Source organism: Hypanus sabinus, chromosome 1 (genome assembly GCF_030144855.1).
Source record: "Hypanus sabinus isolate sHypSab1 chromosome 1, sHypSab1.hap1, whole genome shotgun sequence".
NCBI classification, from domain to species: domain Eukaryota; kingdom Metazoa; phylum Chordata; class Chondrichthyes; order Myliobatiformes; family Dasyatidae; genus Hypanus; species Hypanus sabinus.
This window is the reverse complement of record NC_082706.1, coordinates 208,805,908-208,831,716: the sequence shown is the minus strand read 5'-3', so window position 1 is coordinate 208,831,716 and position 25,809 is coordinate 208,805,908. Positions and strand designations below refer to the sequence as shown.

At 43.4% G+C, this 25,809-nt stretch overlaps 1 protein-coding gene across 1 annotated transcript in view; it reads left to right on the top strand.

Moving 5' to 3' along the window:
• rad54b (RAD54 homolog B) overlaps positions 1 to 25,809 on the top strand; it is a 201,930-nt gene that overhangs the window by 173,100 nt on the left and 3,021 nt on the right. The window contains exons 13-14 of the mRNA XM_059984898.1: positions 8,431 to 8,497; positions 24,014 to 24,214. Coding sequence (XP_059840881.1) covers positions 8,431 to 8,497; positions 24,014 to 24,214 — 268 coding nt within the window. The remainder of the gene's footprint in view (positions 1 to 8,430; positions 8,498 to 24,013; positions 24,215 to 25,809) is intronic.

Below are 25,809 nucleotides of genomic sequence, written 5' to 3'. Positions count from 1 at the left end.
GAAGTGATTGTGGAGGAATTAGTAAGGATCTTTCAAGACTCACTAGATTCTGGAATGGTTTTGGAGGACTGGATAAACTAGTGGCTGATTGGCAGGAGGCAAAGAGTGAGAATAAAGGGAGCCTTTTCTGTTTGTCTATCAGTGAGTAGTGGTGGTCCGCTGGAATCGGTGTTGGGATCACTTCTTTTTACATTATACAGTTGAAGTCGGAAGTTTACATAAACTTAGGTTGAAGTCATTAAAACTCAGTTTAACCACTCCACAGATTTCATATTAGCAAACTATAGTTTTGGCAAGACATTGGGAACATCTACTTTGTGCATGACATGAGTAATTTTCCCAACAATTGTTCACAGACAGATTATTTCACTTTTACTTGACTATATCACAATTCCAATGGGTCAGAAGTTTACAAACAAAATCAAAAGAAATCAGTCAAGACCTCAGGAAAAAAAATTGTGGACCTCCACAAGTCTGGTTCATCCTTGGGACAATTTCCAAACACCTGAAGGTACCACGTTCATCTGTACAAACAATAGTACGCAAGTATAAACACCTTGGGACCACGCAGCCGTCATACCACTCAGGAAGGAGACGCATTCTGTCTCCCAGAGATGAACGTATTTTGGCGCAAGAAGTGCAAATCAGTCCCAGAACAACAGCAAAGGACCTTGCAAAGATGCTGGAGGAAACAGGTAGACAACTATCTATATCCGCAGTAAAACGAGTCCTATATCGACATAACCTGAAAGGCTGCTCCAAAACCACCATAAAAAAGCCAGACTACAGTTTGCAAGCGCACATGGGGACAAAGACCTTATTTTTTGGAGAAATGTCCACTGGTCTGATGAAACAAAAATTGAACTGTTTGGCCATAATGACCATCGTTATGTTTGGAGGAAAAAGGGTGAGGCTTGCAAGCCGAAGAACATCATCCCAACCGTGAAGCATGGGGGTGGCAGCATCACGTTGTGGAGGCATCATGAGGAAGGAAAATTATGTGGATATATTGAAGCAACATCTCAACACATCTGCCAGGAAGTTAAAGCTCGGTCGCAAATGGGTCTTCCAAATGGACAATGACCCCAAGCATACCTCCAAAGTTGTGGCAAAATTGCTTAAGGACTACAAAGTCAAGGTATTGGAGTGGCCATCACAAAGCCCTGACCTCAATCTGATAGAAAATTTGTGGGCAGAATTGAAAAACCGTGTGTGAGCAAGGAGGCCTACAAACCTGACTCAGTTACATCAGTTCTGTCTGGAGGAATGGAACAAAATTCCAGCAACTTATTGTGAGAAGCTTGTGGAAGGCTGCACAAAACGTCTGACCCAAGTTAAACAATTTAAAGGCAATGCTACCAAATACTAACAAAGTGTATGTAAACTTCTGACCCATTGGGAATGTGATGAAAGAAATAAAAGCTGAAATAAATCATTCTCTCTACTATTACTCTGACATTTCACATTCTTAAAATAAAATTGTGATTCTAACTGACTTAAGACAGGGAATATTTTCTAGGATTAAGTGTCAGGAATTGTGAAAAACTGAGTTTAAATGTATTTGGCTAAGGTGTATGTAAACTTCTGACTTCAACTGTATCTCAATGATTTGGATGACAATTGAAGGCATTTAAGTGGAGGGGGGTAGTGTTGAGGAAGTGGAGAGGCTGCAGAAGGATTTAGGCAGATTAGGAGAACGGGCAAAGAAGTGGCAGATGGAATATAGTGTCGGGAAGTGTCTGATCATGCACTTTGGTAGAAGAAACAAAAGCGTAGACTATTTTCTAACCTGGCAGAAAAATCAAAAATCTAACATGCAGGGTTACGTAAAGGTTAACTTGCAGGATGAGTTGGTGGTGAGGAAGGCAAATGCAACATTAGCATTCATTTCGCAGGGACTAGACTATAAAAGTAGGGATGTAAAGCTGAGGCTTTGTAAGGCACTAGTGAGGCTCGCTTAGAGTATTGTCAGCAGTTTTGGGCTCCTTATTTAAGAAAGGATGTCCTGATGTTGGAGAGGGTTCAGAGGAGGTTCACGAGAATGATTCTGGGAATGAAAGCGTTATCATATGAGGAATGTTTGATGGCTCTGGGCCTGGACTCATTGGAATTCAGAATGAAGGGGTGGGGGGAATCTCATTGAAACCTATCGAATGTTGAGAGGTGTAGATAGAGTGGATGTGAAGAGGACATCTCCTATAGTGGGAAAGTGTAGAATCGGAGCGCAGAGCCTCAGAATAGAGGGACGTGCATTTAGAACAAAGATGAAGAGGAATTTCTTTACCCAGAGGGTGATGAACCTGTGGAGTCAGCTGTGGAGGCCATGTCACTGTGTGTATTTAAGGTGAAGGTTGATAGGGTCTTGATTACATTGTTCCCCTTCGTGGTGCATTGGATTGCTCACTTCATTCTCAACCTAACGTGGATAGAAAGCATGCAAGAAGCCGGCCAGATTGGGTGGGAGATGAACTTTTCTCAGCCTTTGCAGAAAGTAGAGATGCCGCTGGGATTCCTTGGCTATGGAAAGACAGAAGACTGTGTTTGAGAGGGAAAATGGATCAGCCATGATGCACTGGTGGAGTAGACTGGATGGGCGGAATTATCTAACTTTGCTCCTATATGTTATGGTCTCATGGTGTGACTGTTTGTTAACGGAACTAGGTTAGGAAATTCACTATGCTACTCGTAATTAATCGAAGCTCACGCTTTATGAACTCAGCAGGTCAGGCAGCATCCATTGAAAGGAGCAGTCAACGTTTTGGGTCAAGACCCTTCATCAGAACTAAAGAAGGAGGGGGCAGGGGCCCTAGAAAGAAGGTGGGGGCAGGGTGGAAAACCAATCAGAGGAAAGATCAAGGGGTGGGGGAGAGGAAGGAGGGAGGGAATAGGCAGAAGAAGTGAAGAAGGAATCTAAAGCACTATGGGTAGTAGAAGAAGGCAGAATCATGAGAGAGGTGATAGGCAGCTAGAAGAGGAGACAAAGTGAAGGTGGTATGGGGTAAGGGAGAGGGAGAGAATTACCGGAAGTTGGAGAATTCAATGTTCATACCAAGGGGCTGGAGACTACCCCGACGGTATATGAGGTGTTGCTCCTCCAGCCTGAGTTTGGCCTCATCATGGCAGTAGAGGAGGCCATGTATGGACATATCTGAATGGGAATGTGAAGCAAGGTTGAAGTGGGTGGCAACCGAGAAATCCTGTCTATTGTGGCGGACAGAGCGGAGGTGCTCGATGAAGCGGTCCCCCAATCTGCATTGGGTCTTGCAATGTAGAGGAGGCCGCACCGGGAGCACCCTAAAGGTTAACCACCAGGTTAGATTGGCAGTAAGGAAAGCGAATGCTATGTTGGCATTCATTTCAAGAGGAATAGTGTACAAGAGTAAGGAGGTGTTGATGAGGCTCTATGGGGCACTGGTGAGACCCTATTTGGAATATTGTGTGCAGTTTTGGGCCCCTATCTTAGAAGGGATGTACTGATGTTGGAGAGAGCTCAGAGAAGGTTTACGAGATGATTCTTGGAATGCAGGGGCTAACATATGAGGAGCGTTTGTCGGCTCTTGGTCTGTATTCATTAGAGGATATGAACATCGAATTCTCCAATTTCGGTATATGAGGTGTTGCTCCTCCAACCAAAGTTTGGCATCATCATGGCAGTAGAGGAGGCCATGTATGGACATATCCAAATGGGAATGTGAAGGAGAGTTGAAGTGGGTGGCAACCGGGAGATCCTGTCTGTTGTGGTCTCAACCTGAAACGTTGACTGCTCCTTTCAACGGATGCTGCCCAACCTGCTGAGTTCATCCAGCTTTTTTGTACATCTTGATTTGACCACAGCATATGCAGTATACTTTGTGTTCACACTTTATTGTCTCTACACAAACAACAACATAACTGTGTTGACCCCAGGCCAACAACTTAGAACAAGAATTCTATTCTTCCCTCTGTACCAATACTTACTCAGACCACTTGTCCAATTTATAACACCGGAATAGTGGATCTTGGTTGGCCAGAGGATCAATCCTTTCTTCACCCAGCCTCTGGTGTGGCTGTTCTTCCTTATGATGATGGGCTCATGAGAGATTTCTTGCTGATAACACACTTGAAGTATCCACTTTTATATTCGTTCCTTCCCATTTCAAATATTGCATTCCAGTGTCACTGGCTGTAGGTCATGTGTCTGACATTTAACATCTTTTTATTGGCTGTGCTCTAGGCCACCATTGATTTTTTGCCCCCTTCCTAGCAAATGACAGTTGGTAATTTATGGCTCTTTGTTCTCTTCAGTAACCAGGTCGAATCACTCCAGGTAGGCACAAACCCCAACATTCACGAACCTGCATGTTATGTTAAATCAAAGAACATTTCCCAAATAACTTCTTATTTGGAAATCATCTCTAGTCCCGCAGATTACCTGTAGCATCACTGTGTCTTCTTTAAAACACTGAAAGCAAAGCAAAATGGAGGACGTAAAACAATTCCACAAAGTGCTAGCCTTCATCTCCAAGCACATGGCAGGAACTAAGACAATTGATCTGTCTGCTTCCACTGTCCTTGACCCATTCAAGTTTGACTATTATGAATCCACCATGGCCAACAACGGAATAGCAGAGATTGATATTGTTTTGCACCAGCTGCATTACCGGAGTTGCCAGTCAGTGTTGAACTCAACATCGGACTCCAGCTCTGTATTTTTCCCTTCGGGGTTTACTCCCAAAGCCTTCTGCATGAGTGGGCAGAGCTGCAAGGCAGTGAGGTTTGAGTTCAGAGTTTTTTCTCTCCTAGGTGAGCTCCCAACCACAGCTGACATGCTCCATCTGCCTAAAGCGACTGATTTTAAGGCACCAGTAACCTACCTTTGCCCCTTCTCCTGTCAGACAAACAGGAAGACCAGGGACGTACGCCATTGGGAGCATTTTAATAGGTAGTGGGAGCTGATCCCCACTGCCTCATCCCAGCTATAACAACCTTCAGGAACCTAATTTGTGGTATAGTTTAAAACATTTGTAACTATTAATATTTCTTTTCCTAAAATGTAAGTAGTTTGGCGTTTAGTCAGTGTGGTTCCATTTCGATTTCAAGGGAATTAAGGGATATATACTCCAGCACAGTACAGGCCTGTCAGCCAACGATGTTGTGCTGACTTTATATGTCCCCACCTGAGGAGCCATGGTTCCTTTGCTGTAAGTCCTGGACCAAGGGGCTCAGCCTCAGAATAGAGGAATGTCCCTTTAGAATAGAGGTGAGGAAGAATTTCTTTAGCCAGAGAGTGGTGAATCTGTGGAGGCTGCCTCATTGAGTATATTTAATGCAGCGGTTCCACAGATCGGCCACTCTCTGGATAAAGAAATTCCTCCTCATCTCCGTTCTAAAAGGACACCCCTCTATTCTGAGGCTGTGTCCTCTGGTCTTTGACTCTCCCAACATAGGGAACATTCTCTCCACATCCGCTCAAGGCCTTTCACCATTCATTGAGGTCACCCCTCATTCTTCTGAGTACCAGTGAATACAGGCCCAGAGCCATCAAACACTCTTCACATGACAAGCCATTCAATCCTGGAATCATTTTCATGAACTTCCTTTGAGCCCTCTCCAGTGTCAACACATCCTTTCTAAGATAAGCGATAAGTGTCCCAAAACCGCTAAGTGTACTCCGTGAGGCCTCATTAGTGCTTTATAAATCATCAGCATTACATCCTTGCTTTTATATTCTAGCCCTCTTGAAATGAATGCTAACACTGCATTTGCCTTCCTCACCACGGACTCAACCTGAAAATTAACCATCCAAATCATTGACATACAACGTAAAATGAATCCGTCCCAACATAGACCCCTATGGAACCACACTAGTCACTGTCAGCCAGCCAGAAAAGGCTCCCTTTATTCCCACTCTTAGTCTCCTGCCAATCAGCCACTGCTGTATTCATGCTAGAATCTTTCCTGTAATACCATGGGCTCATAGCTTGTTAAGCAGCTCGTGTTGACAAGCAACCTCTTGTAGTTGGCCTTCTGAAAATCCAGGTACATGATATCAACCGATTATCCTTTTGATGCACCATCAATAACTCACTCTGAGACGTAAGGCCAGATATCAGCTTTTATTGACTGGAAGAAGGAACCAGGAGTGAGTGACCATCATACTACATCCTGGAGACTGAGAGAGAGCATAGGCCTCAGATCGCCTTTATACAGGGGTCTGTGGGAGGAGCCACAGGAGCAGTCAGCAGGGGGCGTGTCCAGACAGGCACACGTAGTTCACCACACCTTTGTCTATCCTGCTTGTTATTTCTTCAAACAATTCTAACAGATTTGTCAGGCAAAATTTCCCCTTGAGGAAACCATGGCCACTGCAAGCTGTTTTATCACGTGCCTCCAAATAACCCAGGACCTCATCCTTAATAATCAACTCCAACATCTTCCCAACCACTAAATGGCCTAACTGGATGGTAGTGGTTTGGAGGGCTAAGGTCCCGGTGCAGGTCAATGGGAGTAGGCAGGTTAAATGGTTACAGCATATACTAGATGGGCCAAATAGTCTGTTTCTGAGCTGTACTTCTTAATGACTCTATGACTACCATGCATCCCACAATCTCTTTGACCTACTACCATCAGGAAGTAGGTACAGAAACACCAGGACTAGAACTGTCAGACTGGACAGCAGTTTCTTCCCTCGGGTTGTGAGACTAATGAATATTATGTGATAAAGTCCCACATAGGAGATTAGTGGGCAAAATTAGGGCACATGGTATTGGGGGCAGAGTACTGACATGGATTGAAAATTGGCTGGCTGACAGGAAACAGAGTAGTGATTAACGGGTCCCTTTCGGAATGGCAGGCTGTGACCAGTGGGGTACCGCATGGTTCGGTGCTGGGACCGCAGCTGTTTACAATATACATTAATGATTTAGATGAAGGGAATAAAAGAAACATTAGCAAATTTGCCGATGACACAAAGCTGGGTGGCAATGTGAAATGTCAGGAGGATGTTATGAGAATGCAGGGTGACTTGGACAGGTTGGATGAGTGGGCAAATATATGGCAGATGCAGTTTAATGTGGATAAATGTGAGGTTATCCACTTTGGTGGCAAGAACAGGAAGGCAGATTACTATCTAAATGGAGTCAAGTTAGGAAAAGGGGAAGTACAACGAGATCTAGGTGTTCTTGTACATCAGTCAATGAAAGCAAGCATGCAGGTACAGCAGGCAGTGAAGAAAGCTAATGGCATGCTGGCCTTTATAACAAGAGGAATTGAGTATAGGAGTAAAGAGGCCAGAGTGGTGGATGTGTGGAATGCTCTGCCCCAGAAGGCAGTGGAGGCCAAGTCTCTGGATGCATTCAAGAGAGAGTTAGATAGAGCTCTTCTAGATAGTGGGGTCAAGGGATATGGGGAGAGGGCAGGAACAGGGTACTGATTGTGTATGATTAGCCATGATCACAGTGAATGGTGGTGCTGGCTAGAAGGGCCGAATGGCCCATTCCTGCACCTACTGTCTATTGTCTGTACCCTGCCAGCACCGAGATCTCATCATCAGAACAGCGACCTGTTTACTGTTTACCTGTGCTGCACACTTCACATGCATTTTGAGTTAGATTTTATTAACTTGTTATGGTAATATTTTGTTCTATGTGTGTGATATATGCGCTCCAGAGAAATGTTGTTCATTTGCTTTCATATACAGTACTGTGCAAAAGCCTTGGGCATATATACATAGCCTGGGTGCATAAAACTTTTACACAGTACTGTATATTATCACTTTCCAGTCACCAAATAACACTTAACACTACTGAGCTACTAAAAAGCTAAGTACTCTTCTTTCTGTTTTCCAACCACCTTCCAATTTTAACCAATTTACAGTACTGTGCAAAAGTCTTAGGTACCCCAGCTATGTATATGTGCCTAAGATATTTGCACAGTACTGTATTTTATTTACTTAGATAAAGTGAGGAATTGGCCCCTAAGTCTCTTCGAGCCACGCAGTCAGCAATCCCTGATTTAATCCTAGCCGAGTCACAGGACAATTTACAATGATCAATGGACCAATTAAGCTACCGACCGGTACGTCTGCAGGAGGAAACTCATGTGGCCATGGGGATTATGTACATACTCCTGACAGGCAGCAATGAGAATTGAACCCGGGTCACCTGTAATGTGAAGCATTATACAAACCACTACACTACTGTGCCGCCTGTACACTCAGATGATAATGAACTTGAATTTAAATGCGATTACCTAAAGTACTATCTATTGGAGCTTCAATGTCTGTGCACACAGACTTATTAAACACCATTATATTTTAAAAAGTGCCCTGTGCCAAAGGTAATTGGAAGTTCAAAATACAATTTTTAATCTGACAATGGTAGAGACTGAACTACTCAATTGTTGCTTTTCTCCCAGTTGATTTTTAAATTCATTGCGTTTTTCTTTCTGAAGGCAATGGCCAGAGTCTGGAGGGATGGTCAAAGGAGGCCTGTGCACATTTACCGACTGCTAACTACAGGTTTGTTTGTCCAACTCTATGATACTTGTTATCTGAATGCACTTCCACAAATACCATAAGACATAGAAACAGAATTAGGCCATTTGGCCTATCAGGTCTGCTCCACCATTCCATCATGGCTGATTCATTATCCCTCAACCCCATTCTCCCCGTAACCTTTCACACCCTGACTAATCAAGAACCTAGCAACCTCTGCATTGAGTATACACAATGAGTTGGCCTCCAGTGACATGGAATGCAAGACAACTGGGGATCCTTCACCTTTACTGCCGTTGTGATGTGCCATCATCTTCTGCCAGCTCCACTATTGAGGACTTGGTTGGACCGCTCTTTGGAACCATCACCTTGACCTTACCGCCACGCCCTACCAGGCCAAACTCCAGACAACATCGATCTTTGGATCTGAAGAACTCACAAGCTTCTCCACAACAACAAGGTAACAATCCTTAGAGAAACATCTCGAACAAGGGTATTTGTCACAACATTCATCATCAGACTTGAAAGGAAATTTCTTCTTAGCCAAAGGGTGGTGAATTTGTGGAATTTGTTGCTACATGCAGCTGTGGAGGCCAGGTCATTGGGCGTATTTGATTGATAGGTTCTTGATTGGACACGGCATCAAATGTTACGGGAGAAAGCCGTGAACTGGGGTTGAGGAGGAGATAGAAAAAAGGATCAGCCTTGATTGAATGATGGAGCAGACTCGATGGGCCGGATGATCTAATTCTGCTCCTCTGTCTTATGGTCTAAGTTTAAGGGGAAAATAAGGGGAACTTTTACCACTCAGAATGTGCTGTGAGTGTGGAATGTGCTGCCAGCACAATTGCTGCATTCGAGTTTGATTTCAACACATAAGAGAAGTTTGGATAGGTACATGGATGGTAGGGCTATGGTCTCGGTGCAGGTCAATGGGAAAAGGCAATTTAAAATGTTTGGCCTGGACTAGATGGGCTGAAGGGCCATTCTGTGCTGTACTTCTCCATAGACTCTACGAGTATTTTCTTTGTCCTCTGGTTTCCTATCGCTAAATGAAATATGTATATGAGAGTGTCAATGAAAGCTCACTTTATCTTAACAAACAGATTGAGGATGATGTTAATATTCCTGTCTTTACTTTCCTGCAGGTGTTGAAAAGCAGAGGTTTCTCGACTTTCAGGAGAATTAATTATTTTAGATAAAACAATTGCTTTCAGATCTGGTTGCCCCATTACAAGATGGATATGGAGAGGGGAGCAGAAAAAGTCAACCGGATGCTGTTAGGATTAGAGGTTTAGAAGGATGTGGAGACCAAGTCACTGGGTATATTTAAGGCAGAGGTTGAAAGGTACTTGATTAGTCAGGGCATCAAAGGTTACGGGAAGATGGCAGGAGAATGCGATTTAGAGGGATAATAAATCAGCTATGATGGAATGATGGAGCAGACAATAGACCAAATGGCCTAATTCTGCTCCTACGTTCTAAATCTGGGGTTTCCAACCTGTGATCCACGGACCCTTCGGTTATTGCAGGGGTCCATGGCATTAAAAAGGTTGGGAACCCTGGTCCAAATCATTAGTACAGGTATTGTGTAACATCTGTTACACTAACTGGCCACAAGATGGCAGGATTTGTGCTAATGAACAGATACAGTAAACCGAAGCACTAAATTGGATATATTTCATGCTGTATGTCCAAACAGTTTCAAAATTTAGAAACCTTTTAACCAAAATACTTCTGAGTGTTATTAGAAAGGAACTTTGTAGTGTTCCTTGCTCTAATAAATGTACACAGATTGAATTATAAATGGAAAAGATTGCCTGTCTATGGAAACCTGATCCGTTATTTTTAGCGTTTGAAGAATGACCGAAGTTTCCTGAGAAAATGCTATTTTCCACTTCAACAAATCACTAGAAAACATAGACAGGTTTATATATCCATATCTGTCTCGGATTTTTTGTCGCTGGATGCAATCCATCACTTAGGGAAGCTTAGAATCACAAAGTTGCAGATTTTGAACTGAACTGGTACGATGTTCAAAGTTCAAAGTAAGTTTGTTACCAATGTACATAGATGTCACCATCTACAGCCCTGTTGAGTAGTCATTGTGTCCCTTTATAAATTGTCATTTTCTATTTTTTCCATGACATTTCATTGGTTTTACAGAATTAGCATTTATAACTCTTATTTATTAATTCTTGACTAAACTGATTAAATGTTATTAATTTTATCTGAATGCAGTATTTTCACAAGTTAAAATATTCACCTAGGTTATTTTGTTGTTCAAATTTGTCATCATTCAACTGCACACATGTATACTACCAAATGAAACACTGTTCCTCCAGACCAACACAGTACATATAGCTCACACACAGAACACAAAGTAATATTATTTTTGTGGTCGAGTTGCCATCAACCCTATGGATAGTGTAGTTGTCTGTTGGGTTTTGTGACAAGATACAGGAGTGGAATGCCAGGCCTTCCTCCCACACAGATACTGCAGCTGTCCAGCGTGGCACCCGGCCAGATTTGAACTCGGGACCCTCCGTCTCGAAGTCCAGTGAGTAATATTAACACAAGTAAATTAACAAATCCAGAAGATTGATACTTAGCACAAGTTAGAAAGTAAACTGTATAACACTGCTGGAGCTTCATACATGATGAGATGTGGGAGGAGGTCAGTAGTTTGATGGCCTGGGGGAGGAAGCTATTTCCCATTAAAACATTCCTTGTTCTAATGCTACGGTACCTCCTGCCTGATGGTTGGAGGTCAAAGAGATTGCAGGATGGATGGGAGTGATCCTCAATAATGCTAAGGGCCCCATGTGCACAGCGATCCTGGTAAATATCTCGGCTGGGTGGAAGAGATAGGTGGATGGCTGTTGTTCTTCTACCTGTTCTGTTCTATGAAGCATATGATGTAGGCTTGGTAGAGATTGGTAGAGATTGGTGGGTACATGAAACACACTTGTAGAGGCAAAGCCAGAGACATTTAAGAAACTCTTAGACAGGTACATGGATGGATGATAGAAAAATGGAGGCCTATAAAGGACGGAAGGATTAGATTGATCTCAGAGTAGATTAAAAGGTTGGCACAACATTGTGGGCCAAAGAGCCTGTACTGTGCTGTAAAGTTTTGTTGCCTATAGGTGTGAATTCAGTTTGATATTCAGCACTATTTACACCTTAACCAGGAGACAGAAGAAAAGTTAAAGGAAAAAGTTGTATTTATGTCATGTACAGTAAGTACATTGTTATAGTATTTCATGAAGTATAAACACACAGTGTTACATCAACACCTGATTGATTCCTGATGACTAGCAGATTTCGCTTACTTGGGTCACTTCGGAACCAGTACATTCTGGCCCAAATTAGCCAAAGTTTTGTGAAAATAGTTAAGAAGGCATAAAAAAAACAAACTGTAGTTTAATTGAGTAACAAATTAGATATTTAAATGAAATATAGAACAAATTAGAACATTATCAATACTACGACAGTACTATAAAACTGCATCTTAGTTCTGAATAGTTATCAACGAAGGAGTTCACCCAGTGTACACTGCCATGTTCTTTGACTGTAAGTGAAGAAAATCAGTGCGGACACCTAGCGCAAATAGTGGATTCCATCAAAGAACATGGAAATCTACAGCACATTACAGGCCCTTCAGCCCACAATGTTGTGCCGACCATGTAACCTACCGTAGAAACTGCCTAGAATTACCCTACCACATAGCCCTCAATTTTTCTAAGTTCCACGTACCCATCTAAGAGTCTCTTAAAAGACCCTATTGTATCCACCTCTACCACCTTTGGCAGTGGCAGTGCATTCCACACACCCACCACTCAGTTACCTCTAACAGCCCCCTTGTACCTACTTCTAAGCACCTCAAAACTATGGCCCCTCATGTTAGCCATTTCAGCCCTGGGAAAAAGCCTCTGGTTATCCACATGACCAAAGCCTCTCATCTTAAACAACTCTATCAGGACACCTCTCATCCTCCTTCACTCCAAGAAGAAAAGGCCAAGATCACGCAACCTATTCTCATAAGGCACTCTCTCTAATCCAGGCAACATCCTCGTAAATCTCCTCTGCACTTTTTCCATATTATCCACACCCTTCCTGTAGGGAGGTGACCAGAACCGAACACAGTACTCCAAATGGGGTCTGACCAAGATCTTGTATAGTTGTAACATTACCTCACAGCTCTTGAACTCAATCTCACAGTTGTTGAAGGCCAACACACCATACACCTTCTTAACAATGCTGTCAACTTGTGCAGAAGCTTTGAGTGTCCTATGGACACAGACCCCAAGACCTCGCAGATCCTCCACACTGCCAAGAGTCTTACCATTAATACTATATTCTGCCATCATATTTGACCTACCAAAATGAACCACCTCACAATTATCTGGATTGAACTCCATCTGCCACTTCTCAGCCCAGTTCTGCATCCTATTGATGTCGCTGTAACCACTGACAGACCTCCATGTACCTACCTAAGAGTCTTTTAAAAGACCCTGTTGTATCCTCCCCTGACTTTTGTGTCATCAGTAAACTTACTAACTCACCCTTCTACTTCCTCATCCAGGTCATTTATAAAAATCACAAAGAGGAGGGGTTCCCTGCGGAACACCACTGGTCACCATCCTCCATGTGGAATATCAACCATCTACAACCACCCTTTGCCTTCTGTGGTCAAGCCAATTCTGGATCCACAAAGCAAGGTCTCCTTGGATCCCATGCCTCCTTACTTTCTGAATGAGCCTTGCATGGAAACCATATCAAATGCCTTGCTGAAATCCAGATGCACTACATCTGCTGCTTTACCTTCATCAATGTGTTTTGTTACATCCTCTAAGAATTCAATCAGGCTTGTAAGGCATGACCTGCCATTGACAAAGCCATGCTGACTATTCCTAATCACATTATGTCTCTCCAAATGCTCATAAATCCTGCCTCTCAGGATCTTCTCCAACAACTTGCCCATCACTGAAGTCAGACTCACTGGTTTATAATTTCCTGGGTTATCTCTACTCCCTTTCTTGAACAAGGGAACAACATTTGCAACCTTCCAATCCTCTGGTACTTCTCCCATCCCTATTGATAATGCAAAGATCATCACCAGAGGCTCAGCAATCTCCTTCCTCACTTCCCACATTAGCCTGGGGTATACCTCGTCTGGTCCTGGTGTCAGTACCTCCAGTTGAACTGTCTTTTTGTGTGTTTCCTCCTAGCTGTCAGTCTGTGGTTTTGTATTGCCATGTGCTCCTGTGCTCCTGTCCCCGCTCCCGCTCTACTCCGGCCCCTGTATTACTGAGTATTCCATCTCTCATCTGTTTCTCATTATTACCTGTATTGCTGCCACCTGGGTCTCATGGTGCTCCACCTATCACCTGCCTCTCTGTTTATTGTTCCATGTATTTCAGTCCTGTGTTTTCACCTGTTTGTTGCCAGATTGTGCCAGTGAATTTTCCAGAATTCATATTTGTACTCTGTCTGAATATCGACTCTGCCTGTTTCCCGATTCTGATTTTTGGATTTTGCTGGATGTTTTGATCTCTGTCTGAATTTTGACGCTGACTTTGTTTGCACCTTGGGATTTATTACTCAATTAATACCACTGTGTGCACAGTACTGGGTCTGTGATTGGATCCCTGCTCCAGCGTCCTGACACCTGGCGACTTATCTAACTTAATACCTTTCAAAAGCTCCAGCACATCCTCTTTCTTAATGTCTATACACTCAAGGTCTTTTTCCCTGGTGAATACTGAATACCGCTACTTCCTCCACTCTCACTCCTGATTGGTCCTGTGCTCATACAGCTCATCCTCTTGCTCTTCACACATTTGTAAAATGCCTTGGAGTTTTCCTTAATCCTGCTCGCCAAGGCCTTCTCATGGCTTCTAGCTCTCCTAATTTCATTCTTGTACTCCTTCCTGGCCACCTTGCAATTTTCTAGAACTTTAATAGTACCTAGTTTCTTGAGCCTTTCATAAGCTTTTCTTCTTAACTAGATTTTCTACATCCTTTGTACACCATGGTTCTTTTACCCTACCATCCTTTCCCTGCCTCAGTGGAACACACCTATGCAGTATGTCATGCAAATGTTCCCTGAACATTTGCCACATTTCTGCCATGCATTTCCCGAGAACATCTGCTCCCAATTTATGTTCCCAAGTTCCTGTCTAATAGCATCATATTTCCCCCTACCCCAATTAAATGTTTTCCCAAATATATCTGCTCCTATCCCTTTACAGTGCAAGAGTGAAGGAGATAGAGTTGTGATTACTACCTCCAAAATGCTGTCCCATTGAGAGATCTGACACCTGACCAGGTTCATTTTCCAATACCAAATCAAGTACAGCCTCTCCTCCAGTTGGCTTATCAACACTTTGCATAACAAAACCTTCCTGAACACACCCGACAGCACTCCATCTAAACCCCCGATCTAAGGAAATGGCAGTCAATATAAAGAAAGTTAATGTCACCCATTACAACAACCCTATTATTATCGCACTATTCCAGAATCTACCTCCCTGTCTGCTCCTCGATGCTTCTTTACTGTTGAGGGATCTATAAAAAAAACTTAGTAGAGTTATTGCCCCCTCCCTGTTTCTGACTTCCACCCACAGTGACGCAGTAGACAATTCCTCCATGACTTCCTCCTTTTCTGCAGCCGTAATACTAACCTTGATTAGCAGTGCCTCTCCTCTCCCTCTTTTGCCTCCCTCCCTGTCTATTTTGAAACATCTAAAGCCTGGCACTCTCAGCAGCCATTCCTGTCCATGAGTCATCCAAGTCTCTGTAATGGCCACAACACCACTGTTCCACATATTGATCCATGCCCTACATTCATCCACCTTGTTTATGGTACTCCTTGCATTAAAATGGACACATCCCAAACCATCTAAATGAGTGTCTCTCTGGTCTATCATCTGCCTATCCTTCCTCAAAAACTCCCTATGCTGACACTACTTGTATGCCAACCGCCTCATCCTCTGCCTCTTCACTTCAGTTCCCACCCCACTGCAAATCCAGTTTAAACCCTCCCCAAAAGCATTAGCAAATCTCCCTGCCAGGATATTGGTTCCCCTCCAGTTCAGGTGCAAAGTATCCCACTTGAACAGGTCACCCTTTCCCCAGAAATGGTTCCACTGATCCCAGAACTTGAAACCCTGCCCCTGCACCATCTCCTCAGCCACTCATTCATCTACGCTATCTTCCTGTTCTGACCTTCACTGGCTCGTGTCACTGGGAGTGAACCGGAGATTACCACCTCAGGGGTCCTGCTCTTCAGCCTCCTTCCTAACTGCCTAAACTTACTGCGCAGGACTCTACCCCTCTCCTGTCTACGTCATTGGTAGCAACATGTACCACGACCTCCAACTGCTCATCCTCCCCTTCAAGAATATTCTGCAACCGCTCAGAGACATCCTGGGCCCTAGCGCCTGGGAGGCAACATACTCTCCTGGTGTCTGTTTTGTTGCCGCAGAATCCCCTGTCTGTCCCCTACTATCGAGTCCCCTATGACTTTTGCTCTGCCTGGCTTCACCCTTCCCTTCTGAGGCTCAGAGCTGACCTCAGTGCTACTGGTCTGGCTGCTGCTGCCTTGCCCAGATAGGTCATCCCCCTCAACAGTATCCAAAGGAGTATACCTGTTGCTAAGTGAATGGCCACAGGGGGACCCTACGTTGACTTCCTTTCCCTTTACGCTCCAAATTCTGCACTCTGGGTGTAACCGCCAACTCAAAAGTCTTATCTGTCAATTGCTCTGCCTCCCGGATGATCCTTGGTTCATCCAGCTCCAGCTCCTTAATGCAGTCTTCCAGGAGCTGGAATTGGCTGCACTTCCTGCAGGTGTAGTCATCAGGGAGACCGTCAGGCCCCATGAATTCCCACATCCTAGAGGAGCATTCCACTGCCACATCTGCCGTCCTGCCTGCACTGTACAATGGCAACCAAGACCAAACCTTCTAGCCTGTTTCTTTGACCTCAGCCGCTTTTCATCAAAGCCTCTTGAGTCAAAACCTGACGAACCCTCACTGGCCCACTCCCAATGATGGCCGGACTGCTTTCTCGTTCTGTACTTTGATTTAATTTGCAGCGCTCTGTTCCTGACGCTGGTTGGACCTCTTGAATGTCCAAACATCCACAAAGCTCTCCTTGTATACCAGCTTCACCGACCTGTGAGTAACCTCTTTGAAGTACCGTGCTCCCAACCCTGGAATACTACCATACCAGACTTTTGACTTTTGCATCCTCCAAATCTTCATTTTCATTGTAAGGTTCAAGATGATTGTCTAAACTTTCAAATATTTTGTAGGCCCTAACTTGTTGAAGTAGTGAAACCGTTTCTTTTTCAATCCTGACCATTTCTGGAATCTCCAAACCTTCACGCTTGAAACCACAGTGAGCAAAACATTTCTGAAGTTTCCTACTGCTTATTTCTCTTCGAATATCAGTGAAAAAATCACTGCTTTTTGAACACAAACACACGCAACTGATACTTATTTAAAAATTGTTCTAACTGAGCACACTGCAGTATCTAACTGCCACACAGGTACATATGACTGACGCTCGGTAGAAGCAAGAGACTCCTGTCCTAATTAAGCAGAATAACTGAGATAACTGGATCATAAAGCATTCTGTTTGAAGAACCTTTGCTGAGGAACTGATTGGTTTTAGTTTCATTTGGTTAGGCATGTCTTCAGTTATTACCCAGCTTTTGAGTATAGGTATGTAGATACGAGGTCAGACTTGATCAAATTTTGAATGCATCCGCAAAGGAAACAGCATTATGAAGGACCCCACACACCCCTCATGCAATCTCTTCTCCCTCCTGCCGTCTGGGAAAAGGCTCCAAAGCATTCGGGCTCTCACAGCCAGACTATGTAACAGTTTCTTCCCCCAAGCTATCAGACTCCTCAATACCCGAAGCCTGGACTGACACCTTGCCCTATTGTCCTGTTTATTATTTATTGTAATGCCTGCACTGTTCTTGGGCACTTTACGCAGTCCAGTGTAGGTCTGTAGTCTAGTGTAGCTTTCTCTGTGTTGTTTTTTAAAATTACGTAGTTCAGTCTAGTTTTTGTACTGTGTCATGTAACACCGTGGTCCTGAAAAACAATGTCTCATTTTTACTATGTACTATACCAGCAATCATGGTCGAAATGACAATAAAAGTGACTTGACTTGACTTGAATGTAATATAGACCATTGTCAAATTACCAAATAGAAACATAGAAACATAGAAAATAGGTGCAGGAGTAGGCCATTCAGCCCTTCGAGCCTGCATCGCCATTCAGTATGATCATGGCTGATCATCCAACTCAGAACCCTGTACCTGCTTTCTCTCCTTACCCCCTGATCCCTTTAGCCACAAGGGCCATATCTAACTTCCTCTTAAATATAGCCAATGAACAGGCCTCAACTGTTTCCTGTGGCAGAGAATTCCCACAGATTCATCACTCTTTGTGTGAAGAAGTTTTTCCTCATCTCGGTCCTAAAAGGCTTCCCCTTTATCCTTAAACTGTGACCCCTCGTTCTGGACTTCCCCAACATCAGAAACAACCTTCCTGCATCTAGCCTGTCCAATCCCTTTAGAATTTTATATGTTTCAATAAGATCCTCCCTCAATCTTCTACATTCTAGTGAGTATAAGCCTAGTCGATCCAGTCTTTCTTCATATGAAAGTCCTGCCATCCCAGGAATCAATCTGGAGAACCTTCTCTGTACTCCCTCTATGGCAAGAATGTCTTTCCTCAAATTAGAGGACCAAAACTGCACACAATATTCTAGGTGCGGTCTCACCAAGGCCTTGTACAACTGCAGTAGAACCTCCCTGCTCCTGTACTCAAATCCTTTTACTATGAATGCCAACATACCATTTGCCTTTTTCACCGCCTGCTGTACCTGCATGCCCACCTTCAATGACTGGTGTACAATGACACCCAGGTCTCGATGCATCGCCCCTTTTCCTAATCGGCCACCATTCAGATAATAATCTGTTTTCCTGTTCTTGCAACCAAAGTGGATAACCTCACATGTATCCACATTAAATTGCATCTGCCATGAATTTGCCCACTCACCTAACCTATCCAAGTCACCCTGCATCCTCCTAGCATCCTCCTCACAGCTAACACCGCCGCCCAGCTTCGTGTCATCCGCAAACTTGGAGATGCTGCATTTAATTCCCTCGTCTAAATCATTAATATATATAGTAAACAACTGGGGTCCCAGCACTGAGCTTTGCGGTACCCCACTAGTCACTGCCTGCCATTCTGAAAAGGTCCCGTTTACTCCCACTCTTTGCTTCCTGTCTGCCAACCAATTCTCTATCCACATCAATACCATACCCCCAATACCATGTGCTTTAAGTTTGCACAATAATCTCTTGTGTGGGACCTTGTCAAAAGTCTTTTGAAAATCTAAATATACCACATCCACTGGCTCTCCCCTATCCACTCTACTAGTTACGTCTTCAAAAAATTCTATAAGATTCGTCAGACATGATTTTCCTTTCACAAATCCATGCTGACTTTGTCCGATGATTTCACCTCTCTCCAAATGTGTTGTTATCACATCTTTGATAACCGACTCTAGCATTTTCCCCACCACCGATGTCAGACTAACCGGTCTATAATTCCCTGGTTTCTCTCTCCCTCCTTTTTTAAAAAGCAGGGTTACATTAGCCACCCTCCAATCTTCAGGAACTAATCCAGAATCTAAGGAGTTTTGAAAAATTATCACTAATGCATCCACTATTTCTTGGGCTACTTCCTTAAGCACTTTGGGATTGCAGACCATCTGGCCCTGGGGATTTATCTGCCTTTAATCCCTTCAATTTACCTAACACCACTTCCCTACTAACATGTATTTCCCTCAGTTCCTCCATCTCACTAGACCCTCGGTCCCTTACTATTTCTGGAAGATTATTTATGTCCTCCTCAGTGAAGACAGAACCAAAGTAGTTATTCAATTGGTCTACCATGTCTTTGTTCTCTATGATCAATTCACCTGTTTCTGACTGTAAAGGACCTACATTTGGCTTGACCAATCTTTTTCTTTTCACATATCTATAAAAGCTTTTACAGTCAGTTTTTATGTTCCCTGCCAGCTTTCTCTCATAATCTTTTTTTCCCTTTCCTAATTAAGCCCTTTGTCCTCCTCTGCTGGTCTCTGAATTTCTCCCAGTCCTCAGGTGTACCACTTTTTTTTGCTAATTTATATGTTTCTTCTTTGGACTTGATACTATCCCTAATTTCCCTTGTCAGCCACGGGTGCACTACCTTCCCTGGTTTATTCTTTTGCCAAACTGGGATGAACAATTGTTGTAGTTCATCCATGTGATCTTTAAATGCTTGCCATTGCATATCCACCGTCAACCCTTGAAGTATCATTTGCCAGTCTATCTTAGCTAATTCACGTCTCATACCTTCAAAGTTAACCTTCTTTAAGTTCAGAACCTTTGTTTCTGAATTAACTATGTCACTCTCCATCTTAATGAAGAATTCCACCATATTATGGTCACTCTTACCCAAGGGGCCTCGCTCGACAAGATTGCTAACTAACCCTTCCTCATTGTTCAATACCCAATCTAGAATGGCCTGCTCTCTAGTTGGTTCCTCGACATGTTGGTTCAGAAAACCATTCCGCATACATTCCAAGAAATCCTCTTCCTCAGCACCCTTACCAATTTGGTTCACCTAATCTATATGTAGATTGAAGTCACCCATTATAACTACTGTTCCTTTATTGTACGCATTTCTGATTTCCTGTTTAATGCCATCCCCAACCTCACTACTACTGTTAGGTGGCCTGTACACAACTCCCACCAGCATTTTCTGCCCCTTAGTGTTACGCAGCTCTACCCATATCGATTCCACATCCTCCAGGCTAATGTCCTTCCTTTCTATTGTGTTAATCTCCTCTCTAACCAGCAATGCTACCCCACCTCCTTTTCTTTCCTGTCTATCCTTCCTGAATATTGAATATCCCTGGATGTTGCACTCCCATCCTTGGTCACCCTGGAGCCATGTCTCTGTGATCCCAACTATATCATATTCATTAATAACTATCTGCACATTCAATTCATCCACCTTGTTACGAATGCTCCTCGCATTGACACACAAAGCCTTCAGACTTGTTTTCAAAACACTCTTAGCCCTTATACAATTATGTTGAAAAGTGGTCCTTTTTGCTTTTTGCCCTGGATTTGCCTGCCTGCCACTTTTACTTTTCACCTTACTACTTTTTGCTTCTACCCTCATTTTACACCCCTCTGTCTCTCTGCACTTGTTCCCATCCCCCTGTCACATTAGTTTAAATCCTCCTGAACAGCAGTAGCAAATGCTCCCCCTAGGACATTGGTTCCAGTCCAGCCTAGGTGCAGACCGTCCTGTTTATACCGGTCCCACCTTCCCAAGAACTGGTTCCAATGCCCCAGAAATTTGAATCCCTCCCCCTTGCTCCATTTTTCAAGCCACGTATTCAACTGAAATATCCTCCTATTTCTACTCTGACTAGCACGTGGCACTGGTAGTAATCCAGAGATTATTACCTTTGTGGTCCTACTTTTTAGTTTATCTCCTAACTCCCTAAATTCACCTTGTAGGACCTCATCCCATTTTTCACCTATATCGTTGGTACCTATGTACCACGTTGTATCGTTGGTACCTATGTGCACCATGACTACTGGCTGTTCACCCTCCCATTCCAGAATGTCCTGCAGCCGCTCAGAGACATCCTTGACCCTTGCACCAGGGAGGCAGCACACCATCCTGGAGTCTCGTTTGTGGCTGCAGAAACGCCTATCTATTCCCCTTACAATCAAATCCCCTATCACTATAGCTCTCCCACTCCTTTTCCTTCCCTCCTGTGCCGCAGAGCCACCCATGGTGCAATGAACTCGGCTGCTGCTGCCTTCCCCTGATGAGACATCTCCCCCAACAGTATCCAAAACAGTATATCTGTTTAGGAGGGAGATGACCTCAGGGGACTCCTGCACTACCTGCCTACTGCTACGCTGTCTAGTGGCCACCCATTCCCTTTCTGCCTGTGTAGCCTTTACCTGCGGTGTGGCCAACTCACTGAACGTGCTATTCACGACTTTCTCAGCATTGTGGATGCCACAGTATGAGTCCAATCGCAGCTCCAGACGCTCAATGCGGTCTGCCAGAAGCTGCAGTTGGACACACTTCCTGCACACATAGTCGTCAGGGACACTGGGAGTATACCTGATTTCCCACATGCTGCAGGATGAACAAACCACGGGGCCAATCTCAGCTGCCATGACCTACCCAATACTTGCCTCAACTTTTGAAACTTTCTCCTTTGTAAGGAACTTACCTGGCCTTACCTCACTTGGAGTGAAGCTCGTCCTCAGCCTTTTCTCGTCGAAGCCCCTCAAGTCAAAGCCTCAAATCTCCACTCCTTCACTGGCCGCTTTCCACAGGCCGCTCTGCTTGAGGTAACCCTCTATTTATTTGTTTGAGCTTTTCAAACTGCTTGGTCACCTGACCTCGATTGCAAAATCAGCTGCTTTCTGCTGAGTCTGAGCTATTCAAATCTATTCAAATGGTCGTACATATCACCTGAGAGCAAGATATGACAGTCAATCAAAAGAACACAGCAGCGTACACTGGATGAATTCATCTGTCAATAACTACTAGGAACTAATACATACTATTATAATACTATAGTAGTTTGGGTAGTGAATTCTCAAGCAACTTCCTAATGCTGAAGGACAAGATGAAAAGTATTCATGATTCAAGTCAAGTTGATTGTCATTTATCATGCATAATATCAAACAAGACATTGTTTCTCCAGTCCAGGGTGTAAAGCACAGTAGTACACATAACACACAATAACTTAGGAAGTAAGAAATATGCATAGGTAAACAAAGTGAAGTGCATAAGTTAAGTATTGTAGGTACAGTACAAATTATCTGGTGACACTTTGTATTGCGATGGAGCTCAGAAGCCTAATGGCCTGGGGGAAGAAACCGTTTCCCATCTTGACCATTCTTGTTTTTATGCATCAGAGTCTCGTGCCTGATGGTAGAAAGTCAAAGAGGATGCTGTAGGGATGGGTGGGATCCTTGATAATACTAAGGTCCCTGTGTACACAGCGCTCTTGATAAATGTCCTCAGTGGATAGAAGAGAAACCCCTATGGTCCTCTCGGCCATTCTCACCGTCCTTTGTAAGGACTTGTGGTCCAATGCTCGACTGCTCCCATACCAAATGGAAATGCAACTTGTCAGGATGCTCCCAATGGCGCAGCTGTAAAATTCAGATAAGATGGGGTGGTGGGGGAAGACATGCCATCTCCTCAGGATGTGGAGGTGCTGCTGGGTACACAATCCAGCACAAAAAAATGACAGCAAGATAAAGAATAATAATAAGAAAATACAATCAATATAAATACATAAGATAGCCTATATACATAGATTGATTGTATGTCCATAAGATGACGCTAGGCACAGGAGTGTCTGTGCATAAGGTGATTGACTGGAAATGATAAAGTAGTGGTGGTTGGGGTCTGGAAGGGCGGGTTAGTGGGTGGAGGTGTTGATCAGCCTTACTGCTTGGAGAAAGTAACTTGTTGAGTCTGGTGATCCTGGTGTGGATGCTACGTAGCCTCTTCTAGCTAGTGGTGGGACAAACAGTCCACGAGCAAGTTTGATTGAGATCCTTCATGATGTTACTGGCCCTTTTCTGGCACCTTTCTCGATATATGTTGAGGAAGGATGTACCCTTCTCATTTTTTTGAAAACAGAGGAAAATATGTTGATATCCCAGGAGGTTGTATTGTCCCAGATGTTTATAAATTCAAATCTATGCCTGATATTCTGTTGGCTGCTTTCTATAGCTTGTTTGAATGTGATTGAATCCAAAAATGTTTAATCACTTAATCCTCCGATTAACTAATAAAGAGAGTTTCAGTGAGTAAAGCTCATTTTCCCGTGTTAATGCTTTTGTATAATTGTAATACAAAGCTGAACTTCACTGGTACTCTCCAATCATCATTAATTTTGCAACTCTGTTGAAATGAAATTTAGAATTTAGTTTTAACTTCTCTTTGAATTTAAGAGCTGAAAGATAATGTTGCAACTCTATAAAACCCTGGTTAGACCACATTTGGAATATTGTATTCAGTTCTGGTCACCTCATTATAGGAAGGATATGGAGGCTTTAGAGATAGTGCAGAGGAGTTTATTTTTAACTTATAGAAATACAGTGTGACATCGTCTCTTGTAGCCCTTCAAACTCTGCCGCCCAATATTCCCCCGATTTAACCTGAACCTAATCACGGAACAATTTACAATGGCTAATTAACCTACTGACTGGTATGTCTTTGGACTGTGGGAGAAAGGTGGAACACCCTGAGAAAACCTACACTGTCACGGGGAGAACATATAGCCTCCTTACAGGCAGCGGTGGGAATTGAACCCAGTTCACTCTGGAGCAGAGGATGAGTGGTGATTTGGTTGGGGTGTACAAGGTGAGTTGTAAATCACTAACTTTTTCATCTGTTGTAGGAACGATAGAAGAGAAAATTTATCAGCGACAGATTAGTAAACAAAGTTTATCTGGGGCAGTGGTCGACCTGAAAAAGAAGCGAGACCATGCCAGCTTTTCCCTGGAAGAACTAAGAAATCTTTTTGAATTGGATGAAGGCTCTGATTGTCTGACTCATGACCTCCTCTCTTGCACCTGCCTGAGAAATGGGGAACTATCAGGTAAGTCATAGAATCATAAAGCACTACTCCACAGAAATAGGCCCTTCAGCCCATCTAGTCCGTGCCATCCCATCAACGTGCTCCTGGGCCATAGCCCTCTATCTATTCAAACTTCTCTTAAATGTAGAAATCGAACCCGTTTCCACCACTTCTGCTGTTCCCTCTGAAGTTCCCTTTAAATATACTGAGCCTTGCTGAATATTGTAAACCAGATTTTGGTTATATTTCAATAAATAGCAAACTAATTATTACATATATTGAACTCTGTCATTGAATGAAATCAAATCAGCAAGAAGTAGGTGTTGCCAGGCTTCCAGTGCCAACATAATATACCCACAGCTCATTAACCCTAACCTTACATGTTTGGAATGTGGAAGGAGCACCTGCAGAAAACAGGGAGAACGTACAAACGCCTCACCGACAGCAGCAGGATTTGAACCCTGATGGAACTTGCAAAACAACAACCACACTACAAACCCCATCCCCTGAGATTTTTTTAAAAAATGATGGGTTCCTGGATTAGTCATCGGGTTTAAATGACAGCTGTTTTACTGCAAACTTAGTAAAAATGCAAAATCTGCCATTTTACAGGCAATTCTTTAAACGGTGAAGAGTTCAGCCAGACATTAAATCCCCTGCCTCTACATTCTGTTATAGCTAATGACAGATTCTGAACCAGGAATTTTTATTAAAAGGGGTTGAGGGTGTGTCGTTGCCTGCCTTGTTACATACAGCACTGTGCAGAGGTCTTTGGCACAGGTAAAAAAAATTCTGTAAGGTGAAGATGCTTTCAAAAATAAGGAAATAAAAAGTTTTGCTAAATACTCTAACTAGCAGTAAACAGTAAAAAACTAATTTAAAACAATTATTTGGTGAGTCCACCCTTTGCCTTTATATCAATTCTCTTAGGTACACCATTGTACGGTCTTATAAAAAGATTGGTCAGTTGTTCCATGCATCTTGGAGAACTTGCCACAGTTCTTGTGCAGACTTTGGTTGTCTCGCTTGATTTTGCCTTTCCAAGTAATCCCAGACAGCCTCGAAGATGTTGAGGTTGATTGATTGAGATACAGTGTGGAACAGACCCTTGCCCAGCAGCCCCCAATTTAACCGTAGTCTAATCACTGGACAATTTACAATGACCAATTAACCTATCAACCGGTAGGTTACAGTGGGAGGAAACCAGAGCACCCAGAGGAAACCCACATAGTCATAGGGAGAACGTACAAACTCCTAATGGTACGTTGCTCTGTGGAGGCCCATACTATCTGAAAACATATAAAAATTCTATGGTGCCTAACAATTTTGCACAGTAGTGTATACTAAGTGGCGACTTTATTCATACTTTCTGTACCTAATAAAGTGGATGCTGTGTGTATGTTCCTGGTTTTCTGCTGCTGAAGCCCATCCACTTCAAGATTCAACATGTTGTGCATTCAGAGATGCTCTTCTGTACATGTGGTTATTTGGGTTCCTGTCAGCTTGAACCAGTCTGGCCGTTCTCCTCGGTTCTTTCTCATTGGCAAAGCGTTTGCACTCATGGGATGTTTTTTGTTCTTCTCACCATTCTCTGAAAACCCTAGAGACCGTTGTGC